Source organism: Microcaecilia unicolor, chromosome 3, assembly GCF_901765095.1.
Source record: "Microcaecilia unicolor chromosome 3, aMicUni1.1, whole genome shotgun sequence".
Classification (NCBI taxonomy): Eukaryota; Metazoa; Chordata; class Amphibia; order Gymnophiona; family Siphonopidae; genus Microcaecilia; species Microcaecilia unicolor.
This window is the reverse complement of record NC_044033.1, coordinates 185,747,235-185,765,812: the sequence shown is the minus strand read 5'-3', so window position 1 is coordinate 185,765,812 and position 18,578 is coordinate 185,747,235. Positions and strand designations below refer to the sequence as shown.

The 18,578-nt window shown below is 45.3% G+C and overlaps 1 protein-coding gene across 4 annotated transcripts in view; it reads left to right on the top strand.

The window, feature by feature from the left end:
- Positions 1-14,803, top strand: part of SMARCC2 (SWI/SNF related, matrix associated, actin dependent regulator of chromatin subfamily c member 2) — a 58,755-nt gene extending 43,952 nt beyond the window's left edge. For 3 of the 4 annotated variants that reach the window (XM_030196765.1, XM_030196767.1, XM_030196764.1), the window contains one exon: positions 11,267-14,803. In XM_030196765.1, the coding sequence (XP_030052625.1) occupies positions 11,267-11,409 (143 nt within the window). In that variant the 3' untranslated portion in view covers positions 11,410-14,803. The remainder of the gene's footprint in view (positions 1-11,266) is intronic. The other variant, XM_030196766.1, reaches the window with a different exon arrangement.
- The last annotated feature ends 3,775 nt before the right edge of the window (positions 14,804-18,578 follow it).

The following is an 18,578-nucleotide window of genomic DNA, read 5'->3' as shown; positions in this document are numbered from 1 at the left end:
AGACAAAGTCAGCACGGATTTAGTGAAGGGAAGTCTTGCCTCACCAATCTAATGCATTTTTTTGAGGGGGTAAGCAAACATGTGGACAATGGGGAGCCGGTTGATATTGTATATCTGGATTTTCAGAAGGCGTTTGACAAAGTGCCGCACGAAAGACTCCTGAAGAAATTGCAGAGTCATGGAATCGGAGGTAGGGTATTATTATGGATTAAGAACTGGTTGAAAGATAGGAAGCAGAGAGTAGGATTGCGTGGCCAGTATTCTCAGTGGAGGAGGGTAGTTAGTGGGGTCCCGCAGGGGTCTGTGCTGGGTCCGTTGCTTTTTAATGTATTTATAAATGACCTAGAGATGGGAATAACTAGTGAGGTAATTAAATTCGCCGATGACACAAAATTATTCAGGGTCGTCAAGTCGCAGGAGGAATGTGAACGATTACAGGAGGACCTTGCGAGACTGGGAGAATGGGCGTGCAAGTGGCAGATGAAGTTCAATGTTGACAAGTGCAAAGTGATGCATGTGGGTAAGAGGAACCCGAATTATAGCTACGTCTTGCAAGGTTCCGCGTTAGGAGTTACGGATCAAGAAAGGGATCTGGGTGTCGTCGTCGATGATACGCTGAAACCTTCTGCTCAGTGTGCTGCTGCGGCTAGGAAAGCGAATAGAATGTTGGGTGTTATTAGGAAGGGTATGGAGTCCAGGTGTGCGGATGTTATAATGCCGTTGTATCGCTCCATGGTGCGACCGCACCTGGAGTATTGTGTTCAGTACTGGTCTCCGTATCTCAAAAAAGATATAGTAGAATTGGAAAAGGTACAGCGAAGGGCGACGAAAATGATAGTGGGGATGGGACGACTTTCCTATGAAGAGAGGCTGAGAAGGCTAGGGCTTTTCAGCTTGGAGAAGAGACGGCTGAGGGGAGATATGATAGAAGTGTATAAAATAATGAGTGGAATGGATCGGGTGGATGTGAAGCGACTGTTCACGCTATCCAAAAATACTAGGACTAGAGGGCATGAGTTGAAGCTACAGTGTGGTAAATTTAAAACGAATCGGAGAAAATTTTTCTTCACCCAACGTGTAATTAGACTCTGGAATTCATTACCGGAGAACGTGGTACGGGCGGTTAGCTTGACGGAGTTTAAAAAGGGGTTAGATAGATTCCTAAAGGACAAGTCCATAGACCGCTATTAAATGGACTTGGAAAAATTCCGCATTTTTAGGTATAACTTGTCTGGAATGTTTTTACGTTTGGGGAGCGTGCCAGGTGCCCTTGACCTGGATTGGCCACTGTCGGTGACAGGATGCTGGGCTAGATGGACCTTTGGTCTTTCCCAGTATGGCACTACTTATGTACTTATGTACTTATGTACTACACTCGATTTTAGGGACAGATTGCATATTTCTAACAGTAGCTCCGCAAGTTCATTTTTTAGTTCTATTAATACTCTGGGATGAATACCATCAGGTCCCGGTGATTTACTACTCTTCAGCTTGCTGAACTGACCCATTACATCCTCCAAGGTTACAGAGAATTTGTTTAGTTTCTCCGACTCCCCCGCTGTGATGGTGCCCATTCTCAGAATCCTGGAGGAGGTTCACATAAGAATGTGGGAGACCTCCTCCCCATCTCTTTTTCTCCTCTTAACAAGAAGAGTTCAGAAGGTTGCCAGATTTGAGAAGTAGCAGCTTCTTCACTGTTTCATGGTGGTTGAATCTGCTCCCAAAAGAGCCAGGTGCTCCAAATAACTTAGTTCATACTTAAATTTTATTTGGTATACTGCATGGAATGTTGCTATAATTTCAGATTTTGCCTGTGACCTGGATTGGCTACTGTTGGAAACAGAATACTGGCTAAATGGCTATTCTTATGTTCTTATGTAAATGTAGGAAATGTAGATGGAATGCGATGACCATAGATGGAATGCGATGACCACAAATGCTCGCAGTCTAAGCAATAAAGTTCATGACCTTCAAGCCCTGATGGTGGAGGCAGACTTAGACATTGTTGCAATCACAGAGACGTGGCTAAATGGTTCCCATGAATGGGATGCAAACATACCAGGCTATAATCTATTTAGGAAGGATAGAGAGGGTCGTAAAGGTGGAGGAGTAGCTCTGTATGTGAGAAATGATATCACAGCGACTGAAATGACAGGGACCTGGGGAAAAGAAGAAGCGATATGGATCACCTTAAAAAGAGATGATAGAACCTCAGTCCACATGGGTGTTGTCTACAGACCTCCGACACAACTGGAGGAACTAGATAGGGATTTGATCGCGGATATTCAAAAGTTAGGAAAGAAGAGGGAGGTGCTGTGGCTGGGAGATTTCAATCTGCCGGATGTAGATTGGAAGGTTCCATCGGCGGAATCGGAGAGAAGTAGACAGATCGTGGATGCTTTCCAAAGTGTTTTGCTCAGACAAATGGTGACGGAACCCACGAGGGAGGGAGCGACGCTGGATCTGGTGCTCACAAATGGGGATAGCGTGTCAAATGTCCGAGTGGGTGCCCACCTGGGCAGCAGTGACCATCAAATGGTTTGGTTTGATATGACTGCTGTAGTGGAGGGCAGCCACTCAAAACTCAAAGTCCTGGATTTCAAGCGTGCTGACTTTACTAAAATGGGGGAATACCTGAGGAAGGAGCTGATGGGCTGGGAGGAAGTACAAGAAGTGGAAGGACAGTGGTCCAGGCTGAAAGAAGCTATAAATAGGGCCACAAACCTTTATGTAAGAAAAGTAAATAAAAGCAATAGAAAAAGGAAACCGATATGGTTCTCCAAACAAATGGCTGAGAAAATAAAGGCTAAAGAGTTGGCGTTCCCGTGTTCCTGTTCTTGAGTTTTTGTGTATTTCTGGAAGGAATACCGGAGGAAACTGAAAGAAGCCAAGAGAGAGATACGTCTGGCGAAAGCACAAGCGGAAGAACAAATGGCTAGAAATGTAAGGAGGGGTGACAAAAATTTCTTTAGGTATATTAGTGAAAGGAGAATGACTAAAAAGGGAATTGTGAGACTAAAAGATACTGCGAACCGCTATGTAGATAGTGATGAAGAAAAAGCAAATTTGCTAAATAGATACTTTTGTTCTGTTTTCACAGAAGAAAATCCTGGAGCAGGACCGCGATGGACTGGAAAAAGTACAAATGAAAATGGAGTGGATACAGCATCATTTACAGAAGAGAGTGTGTATGAACAACTTGTAAAGCTAAAGGTGGACAAAGCCATGGGACTGGACGGGATCCACCCCAGGATATTAAGGGAGCTCAGAAGGTTCTGGCGGGTCCTCTTAAAGATTTGTTTAATAAATCCTTGGAGACAGGAGAGGTTCCGAGGGATTGGAGAATGGCGGAGGTGGTCCCTCTTCACAAAAGTGGTGATAGGGAAGTAGCTGGAAACTACAGGCCGGTAAGCCTCACTTCAGTTATTGGAAAAGTAATGGAAGCGATGCTGAAGGAAAGGATAGTGAATTTCCTGGAAGCCAATAAGTTGCAAGATCCCAGACAACATGGTTTTACCAAAGGGAAATCGTGCCAAATGAATCTCATTGAGTTTTTTTGATTGGGTGACAGGAGAATTGAATCAGGGACAAGCTATGGACGAAATCTACTTAGATTTCAGCAAAGCTTTTGACACGGTTCCCCACAGGAGGCTTTTAAATAAACTGGATGGGCTGAAGATAGGACCTAAAGTGGTGAACTGGTTGACGGACAGACGCCAGAGGGTGGTGGTGAATGGAGTTAGCTCGGAGGAGGGAAAGGTGAGTAGTGGAGTGCCTCAAGGATCGGTGCTGGGGCCGATTCTGTTCAGTATATTTGTGAGTGACCTTGCCGAAGGGTTAGAAGGTAAAGTTTGCCTATTAGCGAATGATACTAAGATCTGTAACAGAGTGGACACCCCGGAGGGAGTGGAAAACATGAAAAAGGATCTGAAGAAGCTAGAACAATGGTCTAAGGTCTGGCAATTAAAATTCAATGCCAAGAAATGCAAAGTGATGCACTTAGGGAATAGAAATCCACGGGAGACGTATGTGTTAGGTGACGAGAGTCTGATAGGTACGGACGGGGAGAGGGATCTTGGGGTGATAGTATCTGAGGATTTGAAGGCGACGAAACAGTGTGACAAGGCGGTGGCTGTATCTAGAAGGTTGTTGGGCTGTATAGAGAGAGGTGTGACCAGCAGAAGAAAGGGAGTGTTGATGCCCCTGTATAAGTCGTTGGTGAGGCCCCATCTGGAGTATTGTGTTCAGTTTTGGAGGCCGTATCTTCCTAAGGATGTAAAAAGAATCGAAGCGGTGCAAAGAAAAGCTATGAGAATGATATGGGATTTGCGTAGCAAGACGTATGAGGAGAGACTTGCTGACCAGAACATGTATACCCTGGAGGAAAGGAGAAACAGGGGTGATATGATACAGACGTTCAAATATTTGAAAGATATTAATCCGCAAATGAACCTTTTCCAGAGATACGAAGGCGGTTGAACGAGAGGACATGAAATGAGATTGAAGGGGGGCAGACTCAAGAAAAATGTCAGGAAGTATTTCTTCATGGAGAGTGGTGGATGCTTGGAATGCCCTCCCGCGGGAGGTGGTGGAGATGAAAACGGTAACGGAATTCAAACATGCGTGGGATAAACATAAAGGAATCCTGTTCAGAAGGAATGGATCCTCAGGAGCTTAACCGAGATTGGATAGCAGAGCCGGTAGTGGGAGGCAGGGCTGGAGGTTGGGAGGCGGGGATAGTGCGGGGCACACTTATACGGTCTGTGCCAGAGCCAGTGGTGGGAGGCGGGACTGGAGGTTGGGAGGCAGGGATAGTGCTGGGCAGACTTATATGGTCTGTGCCAGAGCCGGTGGTGGGAGGCGGGGATAGTGCTGGGCAGACTTATATGGTCTGTGCCCTGAAGAGCATAGGTACAAATCAAAGTAGGGTATACACAAAAAGTAGCACACATGAGTTGTCTTGTTGGGCAGACTGGATGGACCGTGCAGGTCTTTTTCTGCCGTTATCTACTATGTTACTATGATGAAAATAACATTTATGTGGTTTACAGAGGAATAAAATAAACGAAGGGCAAAAAAAAAAGTGAGAGAGCTAAGGGGTGGGGGTGGGGAGAGGGAGGTAAGGATGGTGTACAATAGGATCCTTTATTACAAACCATGGTTTTAAAAAGGAAGAATGATCAAAAAATGAGGAAATGTTTAAAGGAGAAGAAACATTTCTGAATAACAGAAGGCTGCAGATGGAAAGTAAGGTCCTTATCAAGAATAACTGTGAACCATTGATAGAAAATAGGGGCGGAGAGAATGTGGAACTTAAAAAAGAATGGATTCAGCAGGTGTTCACAGAGGTCAGCAGGATGCAAATCTCTCATAGCCTTTCACCTCCCCAAGGAATAATATTCATCTTGTACTAGCAAATGGACTGATGTGGTCCCATGCCATAGTGGTAGATGGAAAATGGCACATATGCATAGTTGAACAGGCTCAAAAAGTTTTGAAGGTCAATTCGGGAGTAAAGTTCCTGTGCTGGACTTCATTGGATGATGTCATTTGTACTGCGAGGATATGTATCCTGCTATCCTTGCAGAACACCTGCTACGGGTAAGTAACTTTGTTTTCTCTGTCAACAAGCAGGGGTAATGCAGCTCTGTGTGTAGATCTCCTCTAGCTCAGGCAAACCTTTGCAGGTTTCCTGAGCATGCGCAGGCATTCTTACTTTGTGCCCTCCCACTTACTCATTAGTCTGTTTTGTGCCAGCTTCAGCGATGCACAACTTTTCCTCCTCAAAAAGGAAACAAAGAAAACAAACCCTGTACAACAGGCATTTCCCTCCTCCCAACAGGCCCAGCACTGGCACCAGTGGTAGGTTGTAACTTTCAAAAAGAGCCGTGACCCACTAGGTTGTTAATACTGTTCCTGTGAAATCTGAGGCCTCTAGAACATGTGGCCCATCATGTTGGGATCTCTTCTCAATGCCAGCCCCCCCCCCCCCCCCCCCCCCCGACTCCCTCTTCCTTCATCCCAGGTGGCATGGAAATTGTATCTTTCATTCTACTGTGAGGCCTGAAATACAGAGAATCTGTTGTGGTGAGGAAACCGGGACAGACTGCTACAGAAAAAACAAAAGAGCAGCTCTAGACTGAAGCCCACTACAAGCTCCACCACCTGCAGGGAGAGACACTCCTCTCCCCCCCATGCTGTCCAGCTAAGCAATCCCCACCACAAAACTGAATCTAAGACTCTATATAGTCTCCACTGGTCACTCGGGCACATCTGCAACATTGGAACCCTCCACCTCCTGCAAGCACATAATAATGCTTTTAAATAGGTGCATCCAGATTTAGAGATGGAGTTGCTGTCTACCCTCGCTCTCACCCTCACATTATGATACAGCACTGTTTTCAGACTCAGACAACACTGAGCGTAGCTTTCTCTGCTGGTATGGCATTGACAAGAAACTTGCCCTATTCATGATGTCACATTGGCATAAAATCCATTTCTAGAGAATCACTTCTGTCCCTTGTTCCTGATATTTAAACTTTTCATAGTCCCTGTCTTGGGATTCCTAATAGGTGCCAGACAACCTTCAGTCACAGAAAGGGCAATTCTGTAACTGGGTGTCTGCATTTATATGCCAATTGTGCATATAAAATTAGAGGATAATAGCACTTAGCATGTAAGTGTATGCTTAGGTGCCATTCTATCACTTTCATGGGTAAGCGCTTGTCTTTAAAGATGCATGTAAGTAGCACAGTTGTAAATACAAGGGGGCATACACATGGGTGGAGCACCCACTTATGCGTGTAACTTACAGAATACACATCTGCAATTGCAGCTGTCTTGCGAATCCTGCTTTAGAGTAGGTCTCTGTCTTGCAAAGAGTCAAGAGCTTCTACTCCAGCTCTTTCATCATCCCTAGTGAAATTAGAAGGATATGACCCATTCTTCACATATGTGAGCTCAACTCCTTTATCAGGAGGGAAAAGTTCAAGATGATTGTCTACCATCCTTCCGCTCACTTCTTGCAATGATTGGCTTGTGCCTTGACCTGAAGAGTGCCTACACCCAGGTACTCATCCACCCCCAGCACCATTATGTTCTGAAACACTGTTACCAGTATCGGGTACTCCCTTTCAGCTTATCCTCAGCACCCAGGGTATTCACGAAGTGCCTTGCAGTGGCTGCCGCCTACAAGCACAGCCACTTCATCTATCGATGTCTTAATAGTAACATAGTAGATGATGGCAGAAAAAGACCTGCATGGTCCATCCAGTCTGCCCAACAAGACAACTCATGTGTGCTACTTTTTGTGTATACCCTACTTTGATTTGTACCTATGCTCTTCAGGGCACAGACTGTATAAGTCTGCCCAGCACTATCCCCGCCTCCCAACCACCAGCCCCGCCTCCTAACCACCGGCTCTGGCACAGACCGTATAAGTCTGCCCAGCACTATCCCCGCCTCCCACCACCGGCTCTGACACAGACCATATAAGTCTGCCCAGCACTATCCCTGCCTCCCAACCTCCAGTCCCGCCTCCCACCACTGGCTCTGGCACAGACCGTATAAGTCTGCCCCGCACTGTCCCCGCCTCCCAACCTCCAGCCCTGCCTCCCACTACCGGCTCTGCTATCCAATCTCATGAGTGACTTTTTTTGTTTTGTTACATTTGTACCCCGCGCTTTCCCACTCATGGCAGGCTCAATGCGGCTTACATGGGGCAATGGAGGGTTAAGTGACTTGCCTAGAGTCACAAGGAGCTGCCTGTGCCTGAAGTGGGAATTGAACTCAGTTCCTTAGTTCCCCAGGACCAAAGTCCACCACCCTAACCACTAGGCCACTCCTCCATTCTGTTCATATCCTTCAGGAAGTGTGCTTTCAACACCTTGGATTCCTCATCACTTACACCCTAGTCCCAACATCTTTATTAGAGCATTTCCTGACGCAGCTTTCATCCCCAAGGACAGGCAAAGCACCATCTGAGTGCTCTCCAACCATATTTATAAATAGCAAGTGGATGGGTTCAGCATTGGCAACCTCTGTGAAAGCTGTCAACGCAGAACCTAAGAAGTGCCTTCCAGTGGTGACAGGACCCCTCCATTCTCTCCAGGGGTTGTCCTTCCAACCCCCTCAGCATGAGGCTGCCCTCATGATTGATGCATCCACATCTGGATGAGGAGCCCATTTCCAACAATCCTCATCTGAACAGACAACCATGTTCTACATCAACAAGCAAGGAAGTGCAGGTTCTTTCAATCTTTGTCAGGAGGCAATCATCAAGATATGCAACCCAATACTGACCTTGAGGCCATGCTTCAAACTCCCTATCCACCAGGAGATCTCACTTGTGTTGCAGACACCTTGATCCTCAAACTGAGTCCCCTTAAATGGTCCCTGGACAACTCGCATGCTATGCCTCTTCAGCTGAAGGGGCTTCCAAGACATGGATCTTTTTGCAGTCCTAAGGAACCAGAAATATTGTGTATTCTGTTCCTGGTGAGCAGCCCCACAGAGGCCATTCCACCTAGAGCAATCCCACTTAGATCTCATGGGACCACTGTCTCTTTTATGTAGTTCCTTCCTATATTCTTTCATCTACAAATGTCTTCAGAAGACAGTTCAGAACAAAGCCTATGTAATCCTGGTAGTGCCGTACTGGGCAAGACAGATCTTGTTCCCCTTTTTCCTTGCCTTCTTGCTTTGGCGGTAGATCAGCCAGTTCCCCTGAGAAGTCATCCATCCCTCCTTACCTAGCAGGAGATAATCGCTTACATCTGAATCTCAAATCATTGGCTCTTGTGACATGGATATTGAAGGGCGACTACTTTTTCATATCTCAGTTTCCAGAGATGTGCAATATATTACCCTGGTCTCCAGGAAAGCCTGTGGCCTGAAATGGATCTGCTTTGTTGGAGCAAGGACGTAAGAGTAGCCATACTAAGACCAATGATCTTATCTAGACCAGTATCCTGTTTCAAACAGTGGCCATGCTCACTGCCATCTTTCTTATCATGCCTCTATCACCTTTCCCAGATGCATCAAAATTCACGTTTGTAAAGCTTCATTTTTCAGCCATTGCAATATACCATGACTATTAATGACAGACCAATGTCCTTGTACCTTCTTTGCTTTATGTGCAGCTTAATTAACATATGGCTTTCTATGATAACCAGCTCCAACATGAGGATCTCAACATTGTCCTTGCCCTACCCATGGAGCCTTCATTTAAACCTCTATGCTACTATTATTCCAAGCAACTCTCAAGTATCTTACTTGGAAAACCATTTTCCATAAGCAGCTTCCCTCTATTCCAGAACCTGTGGGATAGTTGTGTCCATCAACCAGCAGGTGGAGATAGAGAACTGAGACATTAGCCCTTCCCACTGTTCCAGAGACCCGACCAAGGTTTCTGAGATGTTTAGTCATTAAGAAGTAATGGTTCAAATAATGATTATCACATTGCACGGTTCTTCCTGCATATCTCTTGTTTTCTACAAGTTGTCCAGAGATGAGCGAGATCCACGCATGTTGCTTGTCTGGTTAGTTTTTGGAAAACGAGTTGTTTAAGATTGTGTTTATTCTGATTTCTCTCTTTACTGCTTGTCTCAAGAAATACCGAAGAGCTGGACTGATGCCAAGAGAGAAATGTCTCAGCTCAGTTTTCAGTTCTCTATCTCCACCTGCTGGTTGATGGACACAATTTATTCCCCATAGGTTCTGGAATAGTAGCAGGACTAATGGAAAGAAAATGATCAAGTAAGACCTAATTTCTTCTTCCTGGTCACCATCACTGCACAAGGGATCAGCGAAATCAAGCTCTGGTGAATTACTTGTCTTGCACACAGGTTTCCTCAGAGTCGTCTTCCACACCTATCCAAAGTTCCTCCCCAAGGTAGCCTCCAATTTTTACATAAATTAATCCATATTCTTCCCAGCTATCCTTCCAAAGTATACCTTCCAACTGCAGACAAGCCCTTTTCTACTAACTCCATGGCACAGAAGACATCCACAGGAGCTCCCAGTTTATTGCTTTTAATCCTATCAACCTGTGTGCAAGACTAACTAGACATATGCTGTCAATGGATCTAAGTTGCATTGAATTCTGTTACCACAAGGCCAACACTTCATGTCCATACACAGTTTGCACTCATCAGCTACAGGTGAAGGCCTCTTTCATCACCTGTCTTCAATCAGCTTCTGTACCTGACATACGCATGGATGTTACTTGGCCCTCTGTCTGCATTTTCACCAAGCATAACTGCTTGTGTCATCGTCTCTGTGGGACAGTCCATGTGGACAGTCTATTCTGTACAACCTTTTCTCCCTGTAGGTCATTGTCCTTAACATCCACTTTATGGCTTCTCTTGGTCACCCACTGGAGACCCCTCTATTTAGTAACTCTTAGCTTTGCAGTCACCATACAGTGTACCTGCATTACACCTGCTTGAAGTTTGTTAACCTGTAATGGAAAGGTTCTCTGTAGACAGCAGGAGATGAGGGGAATGTAGCCGCCTTTCCTTCCCCTTGTGCCCTTTTCATGAAGTTGATAGCTGAACTATAGACTGAAGAGGAGAATGGAGCTCACACCAGCACAGATACCTACTCAGAAAATCTGTAAAGGCTTCCTGAATTGAAGGAGATATTCTGCACACGGAGTTGTCAGAATGTTACCAAATAGTGTGGCTACATTCCCCTGCTTTCCACAGAGAAATCCTTGTTACAGGTAAGCAACTCCACTTTGTTTCCCTGTTTCTGTGGAGATGCACAATATACCTAGGCACCCAGTGGCCCAGGATAGAAAAGAAGACCATACTGTGACATGTTCTCCTTGAGTTTTAGGCAGTCCTTAATAAAAAAAAATATATAGCTTTAGGAAACCATTCTGGTTTTTATGAAAGGGGAAATCCCAAGTGAGTTCATCATAGCCTGGAAGCAAGTGAAAAGATTTTTTTTTTCTACAGTAACATCTGATGAACTGCATTAGCCTGAGATAAGTTGGAGAGGAGACCTGTTTATTCCCTCTGCCTCCTTGAAAATATTGCATGCAGCCTTGATGCCTGCTCCTACCCTTACCCCTACCCCACCTCCTTCTTGGAAATGGTAGTCTGCATCGGAGATGGTTTCCACCACTCTGACTAGTTTGTTAGTGGTGACGCTGTAAGCATCTTAAGAGGGTGTGAAAGATGTGTTGAATCTCAAGTGAGTGGATGGGATGAGCAAGGTACCTGATCTTCTGATGCCACTATATCTCATTTACTTTTCTCAGACTCAGGACCTTCACTACCACCAGACTCTTTTCCACCTGCTGCCAGTGTGGCAATGCCAGTGCCGCCCCACAGTGAGAACAGAACCTGGAGAGAGCCCCCTGTGATCCCATCTTTCCTTTCCACATGCCTCCAAACAAAGTGAAAGGGGCTGACTTATTTCAAGAAGGAAAACAACCCCCACATTTCACCATTGAAGAAAAACAGTGAGAGGTCCTTGCCGCAGCTGGAGTTGGAGTGCTGAGGTCCTTACTCTCTATGTACCATGTGTGACATGCTGAAACAGCTTGGTCACTTTTACAGGTGTTTTATTTTCGTGGTGAAGGGATTGGGGCTTTTTCCAATTCTCCTGTTGCCCGAGGAAGAGACCTGCACTGTTATTTATCAAGAGAGAGAATGTGTGTGCTCTGTTCATTATGGACTTTCAAGGTTCAAGCATCTGTGACCACATCACACCCAGCGATTGAGTCACCATTGGGGTGGGGTGAGGGGCTGTACTTGCCCTGCACTGTCCCCTCAAATCTTCCTTTCGGTGCTTGTGCATTCCTTCGACGCAGTGACTGCTGGGGCAGCTGCTGGAGTTGCTCTGCTGTCCATACGTATTCTTAGCTGGACTGGACACTTCCTTGTGTGCTGGGACTCCACGCTCTTCTTGTAGTTTAACCCCTGTGACTATTGAGGAGCCTGAGCCAGGAATATAATGTCATAGATTAATGTAGTAGTACAGTGTTGGAGGCTAATTACTGTGCTGCCTAGAGTACCCCTCTGAGGGAGAAACATGTAGCAGGTCACTTCACTGCAAGTTCCTGGGACTGTGTAGAGGATCAGCAAACCTTGATTGGTCTTACCATGGGCAGAATCCATTCTGATTTTCTCCTCACAGGCAACACTGAGTATAGCACTTCTTTTCAGTCATGGGTGTAAGTTTAATATGACCATGGAACCTTCTGTTTTCTGTTGTTGCGGCTGGTAAGGACATCGAGCAGCCTGTTAACATAGACGTCTCTACGTAGATACAGAAACATTCAGTGAATGATATTCTCCCATCTCCAGGGTCATTCTGGTACTTGTAATCCTGCTTCATTCAGCTACAGAGCTCCACGTCAGAGTACATGAAGCTGGGAAGCCTGATAGACAGCCCGCCTACCAGCGATGTGGAAGTAGGATGCTGTATCACAACTTCTGGCTACAGCTACCCTGTGTTCCCACAGCTTCATGGGGACCTCTAAGCCTGGTCATCTTCAGTATTTCACTTAGAAATGTGTAACATGTACATTTAGAAAAGTTACTAGGCACAACTGGGCTCCAAGTTCCTCTTATGTTCTGTGTTTGCGTCGTCAGAGTGGGGCATAGAGCCCCTTTGCATGTTTCCGTGCAGGCCTTGAGTGGTAACTGTTGCAGAGTAACAAGACTTGGGTGTGGCTTGAGAGGCACTGTACCGGGAATAGGACTGACAAGGGGTGTGATGTCGAAAGTTAATGTACATTTTGCTCTTTTTCTAAATGAATTTGTTTTTGTGTTGTGAATGGCTTATTGAGTACTCTTTTTCTAATGGTTTTGCTGTGTTCAAGCTTGCCTTGGGCCACCTCTGGTAAGATGGCTGTCTGAGGCTGCTGGGACAATGCGCAAAAGCAAGACAGATGATTTTCCATTGTCTTCCTTTACCTCTACTGTGGTTGCTCTGTTAGTGTTATTTCCTCTACCCCACCCCTGCCCAACTGGGCAACAACATGTCTGACCATACTTGCTGCCTTTCCTTGCTCCCAAGAACTCCCAGAGGCATTGTCCTCACAAGGCGTTTGAAATGTCTGTGGCAGGCTGTTCTTCCCCTCGTCCCCCTATCTCAACTTGTCCATGGTGTTTGTGAGCAGACCAAGTTAATGTGTTAAACTTCTCTTCATTTTAAAAGACTATTGTGTTCCCGTCAAACTGCCTCTCCCCTATTCTCTACTCTCCCAGTCACTGACATGCTGTAAATTGTTTAATACATTGTATCAGATATAATTTATTGACTTTATATACCACCTTGCACAACAGAGAGTGGGGGAGGGGGTAAAGATAAATGGGAGAGCATGATCCTTGTACTCTGCAAAGTGAAGTTTTTTTTCTTCAGCAAACCAAGGGTGCTATGACCAGGTCTGGGGGGGATTTGGGAGCTGAATCCAGAGCCATAAGCAGGTCTTCATCAGAAAATAGGATAGGTTCTAAGAGGAGTGTGCTTCTAGGCCTGTCCCTCCTGCACTGTGTCTAAGATTTGTTTTGTACTGCTAGGGGGGAGACTCTTGCCACATGTTCATTTCATGCTTGTAGATATGTGTTTCATGTATTCTGCAGCTCAGCCCTCAGCCACAGTGAGGCGCCCAAGGGAAATAAAATCCCTAAAGTTGCCAATCAGAGCCTTTCTCTTCCTTCCCCGTGGGACCAGCAAGCAGGACAAGTTCCCTTTCTTTGGGAATACATGGTGAAGCTGGAGCATGGGTGCTGTGGTCAAAGGGTTTCTTCCAGGGGTGGCAGTTCTGGTTTGGAAAACACAATAGCTCTTGCTAGGCCTGCAGGGGTGAGAAACGCCTCTGTAAGTCACAGAGTTGGGAGAGACAAGGGTGCTCCTCTATTACCTGTGGCAAAATGCTGTTTGTATAGCCCTTGTTCAGAGTGCATTTGCATAATGTTGTAAATTTATCATCACCAATATCTTTTTCTCATTGAAAAATTTGTTCATAGCACATAGTAAAAGTTCGGATTTACTTGTAGTCTGAACCCAGAGAACTACTCCATTGATACAGTTTGATCAGAAAATATATTTTGTAATAATCGACCCCTTTTTTTTTGTATTTCCTTGGATGGCTTATTTTTCCGGGATGCTGGGCTGTTCTCCGGTCTAGTTTCTGTGCTTGAGCTTAGTTACAAATAGCTTTAGATGGGATTTTCTTATTTGTAGTCCTGCTGCTGACGGCTTTTATCATAACAAATTATCAGAAAATGCCACAGAACAGAGGTTTGGCCTGATTGGTTTCTGCCAGGACATTAGAGGTTAAATTTTAGAGAGAGGAGTAGCTGCCCTGTGTTGAGATCACACACAGGGAAGGAGGGCCATATGTGATAAAACTTATCAAGACATAAAAGGGAAAATGCTATACTCCAGTATTTCGCAGGGATCCTGTTGGGTAGCCTAGGCCACAAAGACATGGATACCCTTCCTGCTGCACTGTGTGCCCGATTCTGCAAAGGACCTGCTGAATAAAGCATGAAGGGAGCTGTAAGCCTTGTAGCTTCTTTTTCTAACTAAGGTTGCTGTGGGAGAGAGCTCTGAAGCCTGGAAGGAGCTGAATCTTTTTGGTGCCTCCCTACCAGGAATGCAGTCTGGTGGTAGAAGTGAGTCTCTCCTACTTAACCCTTGTACAAGGGAAGGAACTGGCTGTTTTCTGTCATCACATCAATACAAATAGGATTAGCAGTGAAGCACTATTACAGTATTATAGGATGACAGGCCCCTCATTGGCTCTTTCTGTATTCTGACTGAATCCCTCTTTTCAGACACCAGAGCCTTTCTCTTTGTGGCCTCCACTTTTGTCCTGCTACATTTGAATTGTGCAGGCAAATTTATCGTGTGCATTGCTTTTTGTAGGCCTCGTTTTGATTCCTTGAATGTGGTCTATGTAATGACCATTAAATATGAAGTTCATCTGAATACCACTAAGGAAGCTTGCCCCATATGTGTGGACTTCTTGCCCTAAACATATGGTTGGGATGTCTTTGGAAAGAATGAAAGCTATAGCTGTTCCAAAAATCACGTTTTATAGTCCTGCAGATAAGATCCCAGAGGCAGGTCTAGAACTGGAGTGTCTCATCCAGTCAGAGCCCTCCAAAAAGGAGGAATGAAGGAAATAATTCTTGGAGGACCTGGGGAGCAGTAGTGCTCTATGGCTGGTGGGGATGCCAAGCCCCACTAGCTGAAGATGTCTTCTGTGCTGAACAAACATCACTTAATTCAGCAGGTGTGCGCTGCTACGCTTGCTCAGTTAGACCTCAACTTTGCATTCACGTGAGAGCTGGTATTAGCAGTCGTAGCATTCCTGCTGAATTAAGTGCTGCTTGTTTAGTACAGGCTGGACTCCTGCAGGAGGTGTTGTCGGCTGGTGGAGCTTGGCATTCCCACCAGCAAAGGTAATGTTTTATTGGGTGGGGGGAGAGAGAATACCGGACCCCTCAGTTCACCTTTGGGAACCCTCAAAAATGGACTTCTGGTTATGCCCCTGGTGCTTTGCTGAGATTTGACTAGAAAATCTGCCTTTGCTGTAGTAGATTAGAAAAGGAAACCCACAAAAGAATTATATTTCTACTGGGAGAAGAAGTTGCAGCTTCTGTGGCAGAAATGATAAGTAGTAGTAGTAGAGAAACTTAAAATAGAGTGAAACAAAGCAGTTAGGGGATTCCTCCTCTCAAACCACCTCTCCCTGTTCGCCCTGTCCCCAATTACCTCACCCCTGCAACTGCCCTACTACTACCCATGCAAACTCCCCACCTCCCTATAAAGTACATGCTGTGAGTATCCCACCACTCTGCAAACTGCTTCCCCCCCCCCCCCACTTCACAAACTGCCCTAACCCCCAAATCTACCCAAAAAATACACCCTGCAACTGCCCCACCATCCTTCAAATTGCCCCACCCAAAAAAACCAGCACTCACAATTGCCCCTCTGCCCTACAAACTGCCTTCACCTACAAAAACTATCCCACACAACTGTCTCAACACACATAATACATATTCATGCATGCACATGGAGATGGATTGGAAAGAATTTCATAAGCTGTTCTCTGCATGTTTTCTCCACTTGTTAATTCGTGGAGTTACTGCATGCCCACACCAAACAGCATATGTGTTTTCTCCAGCTAGCGCATTATCTGCTGGATACAGGAAGTGCTCCCTTTGAGCTTTTAATTTGTGTGTATGTGTTGCACTGTACTGTTAAGTTTGATATGATTAAGCAACTACATCTGAGGTCTGGCTTGTTTCAAAAGAGTGCCCTGACTCTTTTTTTCTTTCCATGTCACATCTGGTAGTCTCCTTATGCTGCAGGCTGAGGCTTGGCCCCAGCACACAGAGACTTTATTTGGCGTGGTTGTGCGTTTAAGTTGGCTGCCCCTATTTGGCTGGGAATTCCTATCAGGATCTGGAATTCCTAACAGGATCTGTGCCTTTAGCTTCTCATACCACAAATGGGCACTTGCCTACTGAAGTATTGGTGTGAGGGTAGGAGTGGGGAATACTGAGGCACAAATGAAGTGCAGCAGAGTGGAGGTGCTGCCTGCCTGCTGCAGTAGCTTCGATATTTACTAATTAGTATTATTTTCTGTGTTTTTGGCTGAAGAAAATAGACTGTTACTGTGGCCAGAAATGTAGAAAAGCTCCAGTTCTTCTATGTGATTATGTGATGGGCTAGGCTGTAAGTAGGTATCGTGACAACTGCCAAGCAGGGAAGGTACGGCAATCTTGCCAAATCGTGTAAGGTTTTTTGGGTTTTTGTTTTAATCTGACACATAATTTTGCCATCATTTTGTGGACAGATGGGCTTACTATGCTGAGATGCATCCTTTTGTGCACAGAGACCTAGTTTCCCAGCTTTTTGGGTGGTGCATTGGAGACATGTTTTTATAGATATTGACTTAGCATATTGTACATTTACTGACAGATGGCAGTGCAGCTCTGGGTGAAAGAGGTGGGGTGAGATTTATAGAATCATGCCAGCAGTGTGGCTGGAGTCTTAGAAGGTAATAGGGAAAAAAAGATGCAAAGGATAGGGTTCTCAAACAGTATGTATGTATTATTTATTTATTTGTAGCATTTGTATCCCACATTTTCCCACCTATTGCAGGCTCAATGTGGCTTACATTTGCCGTAGTGGCGATTTTCCATTTCCGGTCTACAGAGTTGCACATGGTTTTACATTCAGTGCGTACATACATGGTATAAGAATACAGTGTGATCTTGCGTATGTGTCAACATTATGTTGTTGCTCAGGTATTGACATTAGGGTAAAAGTGATAGTGTTGGCAGTGAGGTTAGTCAGCATTGTTACATCCCCTCTTAGTTACTGGTCCTATCCTTCCCCCACCCACACCACACCCGTTACCTCTACTGCTAATACTTCTCTCTGCATCAGTTGGCAGAAAAGAGCTTCATTCTTTCAGCCACTTTCTACTGTGAAAAACCTTGTCAGAGAAAATTGCTGTTGGTTTCTGACACCCTGCCAGTAAGAGTGGTGCGAGTATAAATTAGAGGTTTATACTGGGACATAATCTGGTCCTCCTCCCCACCTGGCCCCAGTCAATTATGTTCTGTCCTTGCATCATCCCCATTGCTGTCCCCTTACCATCCCAACACTTTTCTTTTCCCATCCACATACCCAACTCGCATTTAAGAGATCTTGTAAATTCAAAGAAAACATACGAGTCCTAAAACTTGTTAAATTTGACACAATAATAGGCATTATTTTGTCAATATTTAAAAACATTATTAACAGGGACTAAGAAAAAAATCATTCGAAACTATGTAAAAATAATAGCCATCTAGATCCAAGCAAGGAACAGGCAACGTGTCAGTTTTGGCCACACATGGGACCTCTGTTGCCAGTAGGTAGTAAGAGACGAGCAGAATTCTTTGTCCAAGCTCAATATATATGTATCCACTTTGTCGATCACTGAAGCTGTTTCCTGATTCTTGAATAAGTCTCCACAAAAAAATCTGCCTCTGATTCTTCTTGTTTTGGACGTTTTGTTGGTGGTTTTGGCAACTGACTGCACTCAAATACAGCTTGATCTGTTGTGGTGTTCGTAGTCTGTTTATGGCCACTATTCTGCCCTTCAACTGTCATCAGATCTGAACGACCCTTTGGCCTTGGATCCAGCAATGTTGCTGCCAAGTGTGTCTGTAACTGTCAACAGGGCCGGTCTTAGGCAGGAGCAACAGGGGCGGTCGACAGGGCTTCTAGGGGGCCCCGCATCTCTGGCATGTCTGTCCTCCTGTCTGCGAACACCTCCCTGCTCCATACCTTAATGTGCATCCACATTTCAGTAGCGAGCATCAGGCAGCGGCAGCGAGTTTCATATCCTGTCAGCTGCCGAGCCCAGAGCCTCCTTGCTGCTGTGACCAGCCCCTTTTTGATGTTACTTCCTGCTTCTGCAAGGGCGGAATGCAGCAGTGAGGAAGCTCTGGGCTCAGCAGCTGATGGGATATGAAAATTGCTGCCACTGTCAGCTGCTCTGTACTTAAATGTAGTGGATGCATATCAAGGTATGGGGTGAGGTGGAGTTCCAA